At 38.7% G+C, this 17,704-nt stretch overlaps 1 protein-coding gene across 2 annotated transcripts in view; it reads left to right on the top strand.

Moving 5' to 3' along the window:
• Positions 1-1,308: 1,308 nt before the first annotated feature.
• The window catches only part of CASR (calcium sensing receptor), a 39,809-nt gene continuing 23,413 nt past the window's right edge, over positions 1,309-17,704 (top strand). For both annotated transcript variants that reach the window (XM_054574972.1, XM_054574971.1), the window contains exons 1-3: positions 1,309-1,493; positions 3,723-4,029; positions 8,175-9,059. In XM_054574972.1, coding sequence (XP_054430947.1) covers positions 1,309-1,493; positions 3,723-4,029; positions 8,175-9,059 — 1,377 coding nt within the window. The remainder of the gene's footprint in view (positions 1,494-3,722; positions 4,030-8,174; positions 9,060-17,704) is intronic.

Here is a 17,704-nt window from a genome sequence, read left to right as displayed (position 1 = left end):
TGTTGGTGGACTTCAGATGGCCTTGGAAATGGGAAGGAGAAAATGGATTGCAGAAAGATTTAGGAAGTAGAATCTACAATACTTGGTGCTTGTTTCAATATAAAGGACAATGATGAGAAGAGAGAGGAGGCGAAGATGACTCTTATTTTGTGTCTTTGTGGATGGCGTGTCATTTGCCAAGAGGAAAATGGTGAGAGAGGGACAACTTTGGGATGAAGGTGAGTTTAGAGCCTGTCAAGTTGGAAGCACCTGTGGGACATTCAAGTGGATATGTCTAGATGATGGTTGGAGGCTTGGGCCTGAACCTCAGGAGAGGCTGTATAAGTTGGCTGACATCAATATGCAACTGTAAATTGACCCACAGAGTAGATGATATGGAGTGAAGAGTGGAAGAGCAGTGGGTTCCTACTAGGATAGCCGTGCCAAAGCAGAAGGACTCTTCCCTAGATCCAGCTGTTAAGCTTTGTAGAACATAACCTCACCCTTAATTTAAATGAGTCCTTTTCAAAAACTATTCTCCAAAGATTTATGGAGTGTCATATTGCAGATTCTAATCAAAGATCTGTCATGAGACGGCACAAAAAGGGAGGGGAGTGCTACCATAATAAATAAAGAATATGTGGCCTTTTCTGACATTTTTATTCAATTTAAAGTCAGATTTAAACTTAAATATGACTCATTCTCTATTTTCTATAAGAGCATATTGCTGAATAAAGTATAATTAATATTATTGTTCTCTAAGGATTTGCCAATTCTATACATTATTTACACAGAAGAATAAATGGATTAAAATCCAGGGACAACTTCAGCGGAGGGCTTAGCTTATTGGTGGCCTCTTTAAAATGTGGTCCTTACAACTGAACACAGTCCTTCTCCCACACGAGCAATTCAAGTTTTCTGTGTCTTATGTGAAGTGCTATGAAAATGAGACTCTGAGCCAAGCCTTCCCCACCTGCTACGCTTCAGCCTCTCTAAATAGAACCGCTGAGCCACCTCTGTGGTAGTCATCATAACAAGATGGGATTTAGGCTTAGTTGAATTCATTTTGTCTCTCTTTCCTTTTAGAAAGCATCACAGGCAGTCTCTACATGATGTGGCATCTAAAGACTCAAGAACCATCCACCTCACTAATCTGCAATGAAGAAGGCAAAAGTGGGAATTCAAACACCATGACTTCCATTCTGTTATTAATTGTTCTGTAGACATGTACCTCCACCACAGGGAGTGAACTGCACCAAGGGGGAACGTTCTTGGGGCCCCCAAACTTCCAGCACTTCTTGTCTCTCTCCCTGGAGAGAAAGCAGAACTATGGCCCTTTATAACTGCTGTTTCATTCTCTTGGCATTTACCTGCTGCACTTCTGCTTATGGGCCCGACCAGCGAGCCCAGAAGAAAGGGGACATTATCCTTGGGGGGCTCTTTCCTATTCATTTTGGAGTAGCAGCCAAAGATCAAGATCTAAAGTCAAGGCCAGAGTCTGTGGAATGTATCAGGTAAGGAAAGGAGCCAAGTCAAAGAGTCTCTTCCCTTCTGGGTGGATGGAGTAAAGCCATACCAAACCCAAAACAATTTTTTCAAACTTGGTTCTCTCTTTTTAAAAGTGGTGATTTGAAATCATACTGAAACTTATTATTCTCCCCACCCCTGACTTTTTAAAGAAATTTTTTCCAAAAATAAAATGTCAGTGGTACTGAGTAGAAAAATCCATAGCCTGTTGGAACATACAGTATGCCCGGCCACTTGGTAACTGAGTTGTCATTGTTCACCTGGTAGCAGTGTTGCTTAATGGAAGCCCAAGTACCTCAGTGGAAATTTATTGTAGGTCTAGCAAACCTGAGTAATAATATCTCCCATTGACCCTGGTCAGTAGTAGCTGAGTGTTGACTATGTCACTATTATTTTTTTAAAGGATTTATAGTTGAGGAAAACCTCAGTGATTGGCATGACCCAAAATGAAGATGGGCATCTTCAAAATGAAGCCCATAGCATTTTGGAAGCACTCCCATTAGAAAGTCTTTTAGCTTTCTTCTAGAAAGCTAAAATCCCCCTGACTAACATAGATGGAGAAAAACAGAATCCACCTAATTCGACTGGACTCTCTTCACCCATTTGAAGACAACTAACATATCCCCTTGAATCATTTCTTTTCCAGACCAGTCTCAGTTTTCTAAACAATTATTTCATGACATGATTTCCAGATCCCTCACCATTCTGTTTGCCCTCCATTTGTTGCTCCCTAATTTTTTATGAGTCTTTTAGAATATGGCAGGCATCTAAAACTAGGCACAATTCCCTCAAATAGGATTTGTAGAGTCCAGTGGGCTATATATCACCTTTCTTTACCTGGACATCAGAGACTGTTACTGCACCCCAAGTCCTGACCGATCTTCTAAGAGAGAATAACACTTTCTCTTTGAGATTTACAACTTCCAAAAGTGATCCAACACTGCTCCTTAGTCTTCCTTGTAGCTAGAAAATGAAAATTAAAACTAGGATTGTTCCAACAAAACTGGATTTCAGTGTAAGTTCTAATGAGAGCTCACAAATTCGATAACATTTTCACATTTTTCTTATGAATGAAGAAAAACTAAGTGCAGAATTTCACTGATCCTGATTATATCCTTCACAAAACCCATGTGACAAATACTCTCTTTGTCGTGTGCTGCTGGACAGAGTTGTGCATGTGATACATGTGTACTTAAGATCAAGCAAGAAGCTTGACCTTAATATATAGTTCTAATTACATTAAACAAAGGTAACAAAATTAGTTTATCAGTATAGATGTTTTATATAATAAAAAATTCTATAATATCTCCTAATAACTTTGCAGATTTTAAACAATTAAATAACAGGAACATAAAGAAAACGACTAAGAAAAAACATCACATTAAAAGTTAGATCAGGGCCATTAGGATCCTAAACAAAAGAGTAGGGTAGAACAGATTGTATTTCTCACCTCCTGTCATTGAGTTCAAGCAGGACAACCCACGACAAAGGGAGAACCTGCAGAGTTGCTCTGGGCTCTGATGCGCTGATTCAGCACATTTATAGAGCCCTCACTCTGAGCCAAGTCTTGAGAGAGTAAAACTATGTCACTGACCCTATTTCTCTGTGTTAATTTGCTTGATTTTTATTTAAAACAACTGTTCTTTAAAAAGCAATCCACACCCAGAAATAACCAGTTTGTGAACAGTCTTCCTGTGCATAATATTTGTTTGTTTGTTAACAAAGATGAGATTATTTATTTCCCTTTCCACTTTGACCTCTAGGACTGTCATGGTCTAAATTTGTGACTTTGCAAATCTGAGGTTACCCCTGGGCTCCCACATGTTAAAATCCTAATCTATTTTTATTTTCCCTAGTCATTTTCTTTTGAAATCTCTGTATCTGCTGAAGTACCTCACAACAGTTGATTCAGATTCTTTGCTGAACGAGGCAGGTACAAATTATTCATTCTGTTACTAAAACAGTCTTCATTCTTATTGCTCCCTAACTCTATGAGGCACCATGCTGAGAATGTTGCACAATTATCTCCTGTCTGCAGCCAGTCTATGAGGAAGGTGTCATCCCCATTTACAGACAGGACCTTGAGTCTCAAAGAACACACTGTCATGAAACCAGAAAGTAACAGAGCCAGGATTCCAACCCAGCTTTGCCCAGTCCTTACTTTAAAGTGGGTGACCAGAAAGCTTCCATTTTCTTCCATGTCTTCTTTCTTCCAGGTATAACTTCCGGGGGTTTCGCTGGTTACAAGCTATGATATTTGCCATAGAGGAAATAAACAGCAGCCCGGTCCTTCTTCCCAACATGACGCTGGGATACAGGATATTCGACACTTGCAACACTGTGTCTAAAGCCTTGGAAGCCACCCTGAGTTTTGTGGCCCAGAACAAAATTGATTCCTTGAACCTTGATGAGTTCTGCAACTGCTCACAGCATATCCCCTCTACTATTGCTGTGGTGGGAGCAACTGGCTCCGGCGTCTCCACAGCAGTGGCCAACCTGCTGGGGCTCTTCTACATCCCCCAGGTACCCGGGCCCTCTCAGCTGGGGCAACGTGGGTTGGGGTCAGGAGAACCAGGCTTGGAGGGCTGCCACGCCCAGGGTCCAAACAGCTTGCTCTTTCCTCTCTCTGGTTTTACATGGGCACAAAAGACCTTTTAATTAGTTGGGACACTGTATCATGACCATTTGGGATTTCTAAGACCCCCAATGTCAACATCAACTAGACCTTTACAACTCTTCAAAAATTCATTTCAATATATCTTATATAAAACTTTGTATATACCTTTTATTTATTTATATTTATACCTTGCATAAAACCTTTTTCCCCAAAGTGTTCAATACTTTATTTTCCACTCTATTCCTTTATCAAATGACCTTTTTTCTGCCTTAACTAAAAGGAATGAGACCAAATGATGCGAATCCATCCTTTCAAATCCCAACTATGTCCCTAATCCTATTCTCTTAAACATCTCTGCCTATCAACCACCTGGTTGAAAATTTCGGTCAGAGGGAAGCAAAGCATATTTTCTCACAAAACAGGAACTTAGTTACTATGTTGCACATTCTAGAAATAGAAAATATTCTATTTCATTCAGCAACTATTTATAGAGCGTATATGAAGAAGCAGCCTCCACCCTGCAAGAACTCAGCCTAGGTGGGGAGATGTCTGCACTTTCAGTGAATTGCACAGTCACTGAAGCAAGTGCTTTTATAAACATTTGTTCAAAGTTGCATGTTTTTTCATCAAAAACCCCCCCGGCAAACTCTAAATGCCATTTTATAACCTGATTTTCCCCCCTTAACACTATAGAGCAAAGCTTTTTTCATGTCATTATTTATAGATCTATGACATCACTTTATAATAGTGAAAAATTGGAAACAACCTAAATGTTCGTGGATGGGAGAATCAGCTAAATTGTGATACATTCCTTATGTCAATTGTTAAATTATAAATCATATTTACTAAATGAAATTTAAATTTATTTTTTCCATGTCTAATATTTAAAATTTATAAAGTACCCTTGATAAATTCACATTTCTATGTTGTGATCTCTTTGTTTCCTTGGTGATAGCCATTATCCCTTTATTTACACGTGACAACTGAGAAAGTCTTGTCATCATTTCCCGAATCCTTACTTCAGGGAATTAAAGGTGTTTCCCACGGGGAAGCCCTGGCTCTATAACTTTTGTGCTAAAATGGTCTAACAAAGCCCACATCAGTGAATGTGTTGGGCAAGATGCAAATATGCATTTTGTAAATTTGGCATGTTGAGCAGCATTATTTTCAACACACAGTTAAAGTAGATTGTTGTTATCCAATGGCTAACAGGTATAAGATGTCATTACCATCAAGAAAGAACATGAAAGATTTTAAATTTTTGTGGTTTGAATGAAAGATAATGTTAAAATGAATTTAAATTTTAGAAATGCTAAGAAGACTAGAATGATTATCAGTAACAGAAGCAGTTACAATAGAAAGTAATCAGAACTTAAGTGGAATTCCAACTCATTTTAAAGTTTAGCCTAGTTTTGTATTTTTTAAATTACACATAAGAGAGACATCATAATCTTTTCATTTTTTAGAACTTTTGAGGATAAAAGTCTAGCCTCACATCTTATAGTCATTCTTGTCTTGCATATGCACTTGATTTTTATTTTTTGTTTTACTTTATTTTATTTTTATTTAAGTATGGCTGCTATACAATACTATATTAGTTTCAGGTATACAATATAGTGATTCTACATATACCTTATAATGTGATCACCACACGAAGTCTAGTAATCATCTGTCACTACATCCATATCAGTGTATCTACAGCAATGGTTCTCTGCAGAGGCTGCAGTTGGGATCACTTGGGGAGTTTTAAAAACACTGATGCCTGGGTCTTATCCCCCAGAGATCCTGGTTCCACTGATATGAGATGCAACTTGAGCATTGGGAGTTTTGAAAGCTCCCAAGACCATTCTTTTTCTTTTTTCTTTATACTAAATCCTTTTTATTTACTTGTCCAAGGCAATTCTAAAGTGCAGCAGAGCTGTAGGGTGGGGTCAGTGGTATTTCTATGCCACTCACGCCACCAAGTGGATGAAACAAGTAGACCAGCTAGACTATTCTAACCATAGTTGTGGTTAGAACAGTTTTCTGAAGCACCCTTGAAATTCTCTTTTACAATGAAAAAAATTTGGGGTGTATGTTTTTAAGGATTTTTTAGGGGGACAGGTACAAAGTGGTGTTTACCCCCCAAACTGGACAAATGTTATGAATGCATTCTTTAAGAGAAACATACACATGGGGGGATATTTTTTGTTCTTTTATTTTTATTCCTTTAAAACCATTTTTGGCCTAGTTTTCAAAAAACCAAGAAGTCATAATGGATGGATTTACACAATTCCCAATCAGTTTTTTCATTTGCAAAAACCTGATTCAGGAGCCTATTGGTTGGGTCTACAAATAGAGCTTTCTCAAAAAACAATAACATCTCAAGAAATTATTTCATTTAACTAACTACCTCATTAACTCCCATAGTAGAGCAAGAAGGGGCTTATTCTGATCAAGGAAAAAAATTGTCAAGTTCATATTATAACTTCCAAATTCAAAGCTTTTATTTAAAAATAAAAATGTCTGTCAGCAAGGTTGGACCAGTTCTTTCATAGATCAATGCATTTTATGTTTCTGATGTAGAAACTGTTCATTGATAAGAAGGAACATATTGGAAGAATTCATTTTAAAACACGGAGTATAGAAATTGTTTCAATTGGTGATAAATAGTGAAAGAGGCATTTCCTCAAATTTCTTTAACTTCATATCCTAAAGAAGTGTAAAAATCTCTTTAGATAACTGGAGAACAAATAATATTAAACATTCTTCATTACCTAGAAGAAATTCCATGAAGTACAAAAATGCTTTGCTCTTCAGAAGAAATGGTCCAATAACTCGGAACTTCCTAACTAGGGAGCTAGGACACACAGGAGTGCTGCAGAGGGGCCAAAGTCCGACAAGATTCTGATTCCCTCGAAGCTTGGGACGTCTAGGTGAGGCTGAGGGCAGTCAGAGTATCCGCCACCCAGGTTGGTCAGCCTCTTCCATTAACCCCAACTTCTATGTTGGCCACAATGTGCGGGGGGGGGGGGAGGTGAGAAGCTCTGCACTACAAAATGCTTTACATGATATTCAGATATTTCAGGAAATGATCTTATACTGTCAAAGGTAAAGCTTTCTTCCCTTGGTGGCCCACACCCATCCTCAAATGTAGAACTTGCTATATCTAAGAAAGTGGAAACCCAGCAAAGCATCTTCTCTGGGGTTCTGTTTCAGTTTCTCTAGGTTTTAGAGACTGGTATCAAAAGCCTGCCAGCCGAACCCACTGAGAAGCCAGGAGAGGAGAGGATGCTTTTCTGGCTATAGTTAATGATGTATGTCATTGTTACTGTGATGCATGGGAATTGAGCCTCATCAGCCTAATGGCTAATTGAGCCTAAAAGATAAACAGTTCTTAGAAATGACTGCAGTTGAGGGTACTTTTATCTAAAGTACTGTGGGAAAGGCAGAGTGGGAGGGGATGAGGGAGGGAAGAGAGTGAATAGCTGGAAACGAAACAGATGGGAAGAGAGAAACCAGGCAGACTAGGAAAGGGGAACCCCCTGGGGCTCTTCTGAAGAGATTTAGGTTCATAACCCAAAGGGAACCTATACCTTCCAGAAGTGAGTCATGGACAAAGTGTTCATCAGAGTAAAGGGGAAGCTAAAATGTTCAAATTAGAAGCAGGACCCAACAAGCAGAAGATGTGTACGTGGATATATTATAACCCATGAGACAGTACAGAGAAGGGTAGAAGAAACGATGGAACAGTGCATAAACACTCTCCTTGAAAGAATAAATAGGTCCTACTATTGTTGGGTTGACTTTATGGACAGACCAGTGTTTGAAGGTAGAATTGTAAAGACCCACCCACTGGGAAATAGAATGCTCCCTGACAGATTGACGGGTGCTTGGATATTCACACTGAAAAGGAACAGATTCTAGTTGTCTTCACCCTTTCATCACATCTGCAGTGAATGACACATTTGATAAATTATATTAATAAATGCTCAACAAATCACCTCCACACAGCCTTGAGGCTCACCCAGCACCTCCCTCACTCATTCATTGTGTTCTATATTCTTTCCAGGTCAGTTATGCCTCCTCCAGCAGACTCCTCAGCAATAAGAATCAATTCAAGTCCTTCCTCCGTACCATTCCCAATGATGAACACCAGGCCACCGCCATGGCAGACATTATCGAGTATTTCCGCTGGAACTGGGTGGGCACCATAGCTGCTGATGATGACTATGGCCGGCCAGGGATTGAGAAGTTCCGAGAAGAAGCTGAGGAAAGGGACATCTGCATTGACTTCAGCGAGCTCATCTCCCAGTACTCTGATGAAGAAGAGATCCAGCAGGTAGTAGAGGTAATCCAGAATTCCACAGCCAAAGTCATTGTCGTTTTCTCCAGTGGCCCAGACCTTGAACCCCTCATCAAGGAGATTGTTCGGCGCAATATCACGGGCAGGATCTGGCTGGCCAGTGAGGCCTGGGCCAGCTCTTCTTTGATCGCCATGCCAGAGTATTTCCATGTGGTCGGAGGCACCATCGGATTTGCTCTGAAGGCCGGGCAGATCCCAGGTTTCCGGGAATTCTTACAGAAAGTCCACCCCAGGAAGTCTGTTCACAATGGTTTTGCCAAGGAGTTTTGGGAAGAAACATTTAACTGCCACCTCCAAGAAGGTGCTAAAGGACCTTTACCCACGGACACCCTCCTGAGAGGTCAAGAAGAAGGTGGTGGCCAGATGAGCAACAGCTCTACTGCCTTCCGACCTCTCTGTTCAGGGGATGAGAATATCAGCAGTGTTGAGACCCCTTACATGGATTATACACACTTACGGATATCCTACAATGTCTACCTAGCAGTCTACTCCATTGCTCATGCCCTGCAAGATATATATACCTGCTTACCTGGGAGAGGGCTCTTCACCAATGGTTCCTGTGCTGACATCAAGAAGGTTGAGGCTTGGCAGGTACATCCTTCACTTAGATAACAGATCTCTGTGTAATAAAGCATATTTGGGCTGCTTCAGGCAAGACAGATAAAATGGTAACCTCAAAAAGATGAGATCTAAATAAGGTCACTAAATGTAGCTTTGGATTCAAATCGCTCTTTCAAACATCTGAGCAACTGACTTCTGAGCAACTGATAAGAATTTAATTTGATGATCTGTTTAAAGCTTTAGCCCAACTGTTCTTCAGCCTGGTGGTACAGAATAATCTCTAGAGGATGGCTCCTAAAAGGTTTTTAATATCCTGGGATCACAGATTTAGTACTGAGTGGAGGATGTTTTTCTAATGCTTTAAGTTAAAGATACTGTTCCCTTATGAGTAACAATTATTTGTTGAGTATATATTATATTCCATATGCTAACAGACATAAAACTAGTGCTATTGTGTTTAGTCATTGCTTTTGTCATTATATTACTCAAAATATAATGTGCTGGACAACCCAACAGGCCAGCTAAGTCTAGGACACAAGCAAATCAAAGACACAGAAAAAACTTTCCTTAAAAGAATTTGATACTGAATATTTCAAAAAGAAGCATTAAAATAGAAAATAATCAGAACTTAAGTGGAATTCCAACACTCATTTTATAGTTTAGTCTAGTATTAGCATTTTTTTTAAGAACATGAAAAGAGAGACATCATAATCTTTTCATTTTATGGAACTTCTGAAGATAAAAGTCTGGCCTCACATCTTACATAGTCATTCATGTCTTGCATGTGTATCTTGATTTTTTTTTTGTTTTATTTTATTTTTAATATAGTTGTATACAATATATTAGTTTCAGGTATACAATATAGTGACTTGACATTTATATACCTTACAATGTGATCACTACACTAACCTTCGTAATTGTCTGCATTCCCCTTCACCTTTCACCCACCCTTCCGCTCCCCACCCCTCTGGCAACCACCAGTTTTATCTCTGTGTCTATGAGTCTATTTTTGTTTGTCTGGGCTTTTTTTTTTTATAACATTCTACATATAATGTTATATTTGTCTTTTTCTGCCTGTCTGAGTTCACTTAGTAATACTCTCTAGGACCATCTAAGCTATTGCAAATGGCAGGATTTCATTTTTTTTTATTGCTGAGTAATATTCCCTTGTATATAATTATATATTACATCTCCTTTATTTAAAGAAAACAAAAACACTAACTCAGAAAGGTATATGCACCTTTATGTTCATTGTGGGTTATTTGCAGTAGTCAAGATATGGAAGCACCTTAGATTTCCATTGAAAGGTAACTGTACCTTGATTTTTAAATCAGATCATGTTTTACTCTCCTTTTGTGTTTTCCTTAGTTTCAGGCTGACCAGAGGAGAGACTGAATGATAGGAGGGGGAGATGGGAGTCCCTGAATTTGAGTCGAATGACTCACCTCCAGCTTAAGCTCTAGCTCCCAACTTTATTAACTGCATCTCCTTATGCAAACTGCTGCTCTAAGACAGTTTCTTCTTCTGTAAAATGACCTTAAGCCCAAGCCTACTTTCAACTCTAGGTTCTTTTCAAGGTGAAATGAGATGATATATGTGAAAGCAATCTGTAAATTTTTAAGCTCTAAACAGATACTGATTATTATAATCAGATTTCAATATGCCTCTAATCAATTAATCAATTAGGCAAAAAATAACTAAAATAGCTTTGTATACATAACCCAACCACCATAGACCTTTGGGAAAAGAAACCAAGAAATGAAGAATGTCCATACCTGTGTCAGTTATTTTAAGTGTTCTCGGGGGATAAGGAGTGACCGTCCAGACTTAGCAGAATGAGTCAGGACCTGCAAGTACTTAGTTGTTCTAGTGTGGGAAAAATCTCACTCAGGCATCATTGTTGGCTAAAGTTTCTAATCTCTATGAGGTCCTAAAAGCTTGCTTCCTTGCAGTCCTCACCACCCCCCACCTACCCCTGTCAAAGAAAAAGGAACTCTAATGGACATCAAAGACTAAAAGACTTCAGCAGCCTTGAGGATAAGTTGCCGGAATTTTAAGAAGAAGGAATAAAGGGACAATCTTTGAGTAAATACTGTTGTCCTTTCTCTTTTCCTTTACATGTCCCCTGGAAAGAGGAACCCAGCCTTTGAAAGCCTACAGAATCAGGGTGGGGTTGAAGGGAAAAGAGGCTTCCAGTGGGTAATTTGACAGTTCTGCTCTTCAGGGAATCTTCTTCCAGACAAGGAAATAAGATCCAGATAGTCAAGAGCAAAGTTTGGACATATGAGAGAAAAAAGCCAAGAATCAGTCTATAATCAAGATAGGGACTTTTAATTGCATATTATAGAAAACCCGAAGCAACTCACTTAAACAGAAGAAGGAACATTATTATTAGCCCTTAGCACTGAAAATCTCAGAAGCATTCCACGTACAATAGATGCTTTCATCTCCATCTCTCTGTTACTTATTCCTCAGGATTAACAGTTTTCAGCCTCTGCAGAAGCTTTAGGTTCATAAACTCCTTACTTCCGGGCTCTCCTTACTTCCTAGGATCTCCTGTGAAAATCCCACACTCCACATTGACTGACCAGCTTAGGACCACATGTTCCTCCCTGAAGCTAGGAGTGGAATCCTCCCAAACTACATAGACTGAGAGTAAGGCAGGGAATGGGTCCCACAAGTTAAATTCAGGATGCTATTACCAAAAGGAGGAGGAAAGAAAAGAAAAGCAGCCAAAATAAAGTGCCCACTACACAGACACCTCAGCTGACCCTCATACAGGTAACACTGTGACCTCCTGACTGGCACACAGTCTGGTTCAATTCATCCAGGAAAGGAAACAAGAAAACAAGGTCAGAGTTTTAAGGAGGAATAACATGTGGGCTTTAGCCAAAGTGTGCTGAGTGCTTGCTGTAAGTCTCCTTGGAGCCTCAGGATTCCAGGCAGTTGGGTCGACATTCCAGAATTTAAGATTTTGGCCACATATTCAGAAGATGAACCAGCAATTCTTCACACTCATTATTAAGACCTGCATGGAAATCTATCACCCATACAATCTATACAATATAATCCAAGAATCTCATCCTGGAATTCCACCCCACCTTCTCTCAATTCCCTTATAAGCCAATCTTTCTGGCACTTCCCCACAAAACACTAATTACTTCTGACATAGAATTTTTGTTTAGACACTATCCCACACCCAAAGAGCCATCAATTTTTGTCTCCTCTATCATTGTCCACCACAAACTTTTAACTCTTTCAAAATTCACTTTCTCCTGAAAAGTCTTTTCAAATCATACAACTACACACACACACCTTCTAACCATTCTTTCTTCCTCATTTTCCCCATTTATGTACCCAGCTTAAGCTTCCACAGCTCTTCAGTTGGCTGAAATAGTAAGATCGATTACAGTTTTCTTTTGCTAATCATTTCCCCCTCCGTAAAATTAATCAACCAACTCATATGCCTTAAAAGTAACACTAACAGGTAATTTATAAGCATACAACACACAATTTCCTCCTAACCCCCACACCCTCTTCACACTTGTTCATCACCTCTCTCCTCACTCTGAGTCCTCTCTAAGCTTCATGAGAGCAAGAACCATGCTTTTTTTGTATTGTTCAGCACTGTGTCAAGAACACCTGACACGTAAAAATGTATAGAATAAATGAGTGAATAAGTAGCAGTCTAGTTGATTTGACCTGACACTACCTGGAGTCCTTTGCAGAGAATTGTTCAACCTTGAAACAGACGCTGTGGCCAGGGTATTCTAGGCTGTGATTGGAAGATCCTGGGTCACACACCCAACAATCAAATTTGAATGGAACATCATGTGAGTCAGTATAGAACTGCCTCTTCTTTCTCTCAGGATGATTGTGCAACAGACATACTCCCTACTTTCCTCTACCTTACACAGACCATTCAGTAGACAAAAAACAGGTATGCATTATGACAGAACCATGGTAATAACAGAAGCCAAACAAAATTGATCCTTCCAGAAATTGCTGGTACTCTTGAGGGTTGGGAGAAGGGAGGTGAATTGTGGTGAGAGCCAAAGGAGATGGAAAAGATGGAGCCAGAAAATAGGGCTGAGGTTAGAGAAGGGAATTGGTCTAGGATTTTCCCTACTCTCAGCACAGGAAGTGGGCAACAAGCAATAGGCTCGTTATCGGTGTGAACTCTTCCTCATTATCTGTGTGAAAGGGATGCTTTGTGCATCCCACGCCACTTGTACTCTGTGCTAAGAAGTGATGTCATGTGTAAGAGGTGGAAATTGTAGACAATAGGGGAGTGGGCAGGATTCATGGCCCCCAGTCTTTGGTTTAACTCAATTCACCTATGCCAAGGGGTGATTCCCATCTATGCTTATACTGAGCAACAGTTTGACTTAAAATCCTTTAGAGTAAATATTCTAAAAAGCCACAAGATGGAAATATTACAACATAAAGATAATAAGATAATATATGACCGCCTAAGTGCGTGCATATTATAAATTTTTGTACGTCTTTTGTTAAAATTTGTTTTAATTTATTGACTCATGCATTCATTGGGCCTTGGTATATAAGGATGATGCTCTAACCAACTGAGCTACCCAGCCAGGGCTATAATTTTTTTATTATATGTCTTCCTTAATGTTTAGTGTTCTTTGTGAAACTGTCCATCTCTTTGTGTTTGTATATTATCTTCTATATTTAAGTCATTTTACTAGCTTTTTTCTTTTCCTCTTCCCCTTCTTTATTCTTTTTTCCTCATATTTTTCCCCATATAAAATAATTTAGCAGCATATTATACTGAGTTATAATTTCAACATAATTTCTTATATTCTCTTTTTTAATGAAGCTATTAGTTTCTTCTTTTAAAACTCTAAAAAAAACTACAGTGTTCTCTCTGGGGGAAATATCTCAATTTCTTTGTAATTTGTGATGCTTTCTATGTGTCAGTAACTCTCAATTTAAAGATTCCTTACCATTGTTTTTAAGGGTGAAGTGGTTTACATATCCGCCTTCCCTGTTATGCAAGGTTACTATGTAGGAAAGTAGGTGCTCAAATGCAAAATTTGCAAGTAAACACAGCAAGAGAAATATTAACGATGTCTAATGAGATAACTTAGACATGTATGTGACTTAGTAAACAAATTATTGACTATTAATGGACAAGGTGAAACTTTTGACTCAAAAAATTCATCCTCATGTGATTTTATCTATATGCCTGATGTGAAGATGAAACACTATAGTACTATTCTGGTTACGATTTGCAGTAAAGAAGAAAATAAAAGATGTCATTCAAGATGGGCCTTGAAGGCTGGATAGGATTTGTGGAAAGGATTTGTTCCTTGGAGGAAAAAAATATCCAGACTGGGGAAAAAAAGAGTTCATACTGTATGGTTTCATTTATATGACATTCTACCTCTAATGAGAGAAGACAGATGAGCAGTGGCCTAGGGCTGCAAGTGGGGGTGGGACTGACTTGGAAAGGGGGACTTAGGGCACCTTTTGGGGTGATGGTAGTGGAGGTTACACAGGCATATACATTTGCCAAAACTCAGAACTGTAATCTTAAAATGGATGTGTATTTTATTCTGTGTATACTATACCTCAATAAAGTTGATTTAAAATACTAAACAATGGAAAGTACCTGGGGTGGGAAAGTACAGGCCTTTCATAGAGATCTGGATGTCAATCAGTTTCGACCACTTTTCCGATTATGGCCTCTTGGGTTGCCATGAGCATTTTATATGTTCCTACCTTCTCATTTTTGAGAAAATATGTCCATTTTCTCAACCTCAGTTTTACACAAGTTAACCTATTGTAACTAGAGATAAACAACTTAATAGACAGTCTATCTAATTTGACTCTTACACCTGAATAGGTTGTATATAGTGTAATGGTTGAGAGTTTGCATTCGAGTAGTAGAATAACTGGATTTAAATCCCAGTTGCTACCTAATAACTTTATAACCTTGGAAAGTTACTCAATGTGCCTCAGTTTCCTCACCTGAAAGAAGGCAATAATGGAACTTATTATTTATTAGGAAGATAACATTGGTTAATATGTATAAGGTGCTTAGGATATTGCCTATGTATACTAAGTGTTCAGTAAATATTAGTCTTGAGTATTATGTTCTTTTGAGGTTGAGGAAAGTAAGACTCAGAGAGGCCAAAATGATTTTCCAAAGTCATATATCTAGCCAGTAGGAAGGGCAACATCTGCCGAGGCCAGGGTAACAGTTAATAGAACCGTGCCCAATCGTCCCTCTGGGCACATGCTCTCTAGCTCCTGAGAGGTGAGCCAGGTCAGCTGATGGTTTCATAGGGAAGACCATGGTCCATAACCTTAAGCCCAGGGCATTCACCAGAGGAAACCAAGTGTCCTGAACTCTGATTTACACACAGACACAAAAAGTACAGTGTGCAAATAAGTGAGAGTGGACACAACTAATCAAATCAGAGTATTTGAACATCTACTTGTCCATCTTGAACACTACTGTATATCTTATTACTAAAAAAAGTGCCTGTTTGGACCATATTGGTTGCTCAATAGATACTTGTAGAATAAGCAGATAGCTAAAGGAAGAGAATAGAGACAAAGGTAAATACTGAGTGAAGACTGGGGTTAAATGTATGACAAGGACAGTGCATGGATATGGACCTAAAAAAGGGAGAAGGCAAGTGGTCTTAGAGAAGCTGGCAGAAAGTTTTCATACAATAAAACTGCAATAATCTGGCTTCATAAATTTATGCTGAAATAGGCATCTTCATTATCAATGAGCTGAATGATTGAGGGAAGACATCACTTTGGTAAAAATTTTATGAGTATAAACAGGATTATTGAGACAAACATCAAAAAACAACTAAATTTTAAATTCCTATTTTTTAAAATTCCTAAACAGGCTTCCTAAGAACTTTTATCAGGACCAAGGTATTAGCCAAATTCATACCAATAAGTATGCCTAAAAGAAGGGGGAAAAAAACCTTTTTTAAACCTATTTTGGCCTTTTTTATTAAAAGGAGAAGGAGGAGGAGAAAGAGGAGAAAGGCTGGACCTTCATTCAATTAGTCTGAATTAATTTATTATAGGTAATTGAATAATTCTGGGTTCTCTCTGTATTAAGAGACTTCCAGTCCTTCATTTCAGCCCTTTGTTGCTCCCTTCATCTTCTGTCGTACTGTTGTCATCATTCTTAGATGGAACAGCTGTTTTTTGGACTTACTCTTCTCTTCAGGCAGCTCTCGGCTGTTATTAAAACATTATTATGCTGTGGTGACTCCAACTTCCCTTTTCCTCACCAAGGTGCTAGAAGTTTTACAATCAGTTTACTCCATGTTTTGAATGTTGCAGGGGTGTACAAACTTTTGGCATCTCTGGGCCACACTAGAAGAAGAGTTGCCTTGTGCCATACATTAAATACATTGTAACACATAATCACAAAAAAAACTTGTGTTTTAAGTAAATTTACAGTTTTGTGTAAGGCTGCATTCATAGCCATCCTGAGTCACATGCAGCCCGTGGGCCGCAGGTTGGACACCTCTGGACTGGAAATTAAATGTACGCTCATAATCAAAACATGACATGAAAAGTACACTATTTAGCTGCAGCTTTCTTTAAAAAAATCACAATGAAAATATTTCCCCAGAAAAATTAAGATTCCTCTTTTTCCTTTATGAAGAGAAAGTTAACATTTTATCCAATGAAAACCGTAATTCTTCTGCTATATCTACCATACCATATGTCTTCTCATATGCCTTAAGTAAAATCTTTTAGCACATTTTAAAACAAATTTTGCTAATAGTTTCCTGTTTGCTTCTTGTTCTTTGTTTTAATCTAGAAGGTTTATTTTTCTTTTTAAACCAGAACACAAGAACATAGATTATGATTATAGCTCAAATGGAAAAATTGTGTTGGCCCTTTATCCCATACTATAGTTTTCTGTAGTTTGCTTTCCAAAATATAGGTTTCAATTCCAACCAATTGCATGAAAGCTTTAATTTTTATGATCCTAAATGTCATGTTTTTCAAAAAGTGAATCCTATGTCTTTTCATTTGATTTGAAAGTTCTTTTGTTTGTTTGTTTGTTTTGCCTATTTGTTTTGTTTGAGTGTAGAACTTAAACTTTTATGTTTTCAGTCTGAATCAGCCTGATCCAGTCCAGTCACACTGGTTAGAACCTCCAGCACAATGTTGGACAGCCAGAGTGAGAACAGACATTCTTGTCTTATTCCTGCTCTTAGGGGGACAGCAGTCTTTCACAATAAAGTACGGTGTTATTAATGTAGGTTTCTCGTAGATGCCCTTTCTAGGGTTGAAGAATTTCCCTTTTATTCCTAGATTGCTGAGAGTTTTAATCTGGAATGGAGGTTGGATGTTTTATATACTTATTCTGCATCTCTGGAGATGATCATATGGTTTCTCTTGTGTAGCATGTTTATGTAATCTAATGTTAAACTAATATTGCATTCCTGGGATACAAGTTACTTGGTCACAGTGAATTTTCCTTTTCATAGGTAATTGGATTTGAGTCGAGGTGCAGTGGAAGTGAGTGCCCCTGCACTCACAGGCTGGATTGTGTCTCACTCTTTCTTGGTGCCTCACTGACCCCTGGCACTGGGCAGGTCCTGCATGAAAGATAAGCTGCTCAGTGCCTGCTGCCTCCTCTTGACCCGTGTCAAGAGCACACA

The sequence above is a fragment of the Pteronotus mesoamericanus genome, unplaced genomic scaffold (genome assembly GCF_021234165.1).
Source record: "Pteronotus mesoamericanus isolate MK-2021 breed Mesoamerican mustached bat unplaced genomic scaffold, CSHL_Meso_final contig_27, whole genome shotgun sequence".
In the NCBI taxonomy this organism is placed as follows: domain Eukaryota; kingdom Metazoa; phylum Chordata; class Mammalia; order Chiroptera; family Mormoopidae; genus Pteronotus; species Pteronotus mesoamericanus.
Note: the sequence above shows the minus strand (reverse complement) of the source record. Positions and strands in the feature narration are given on the sequence as shown.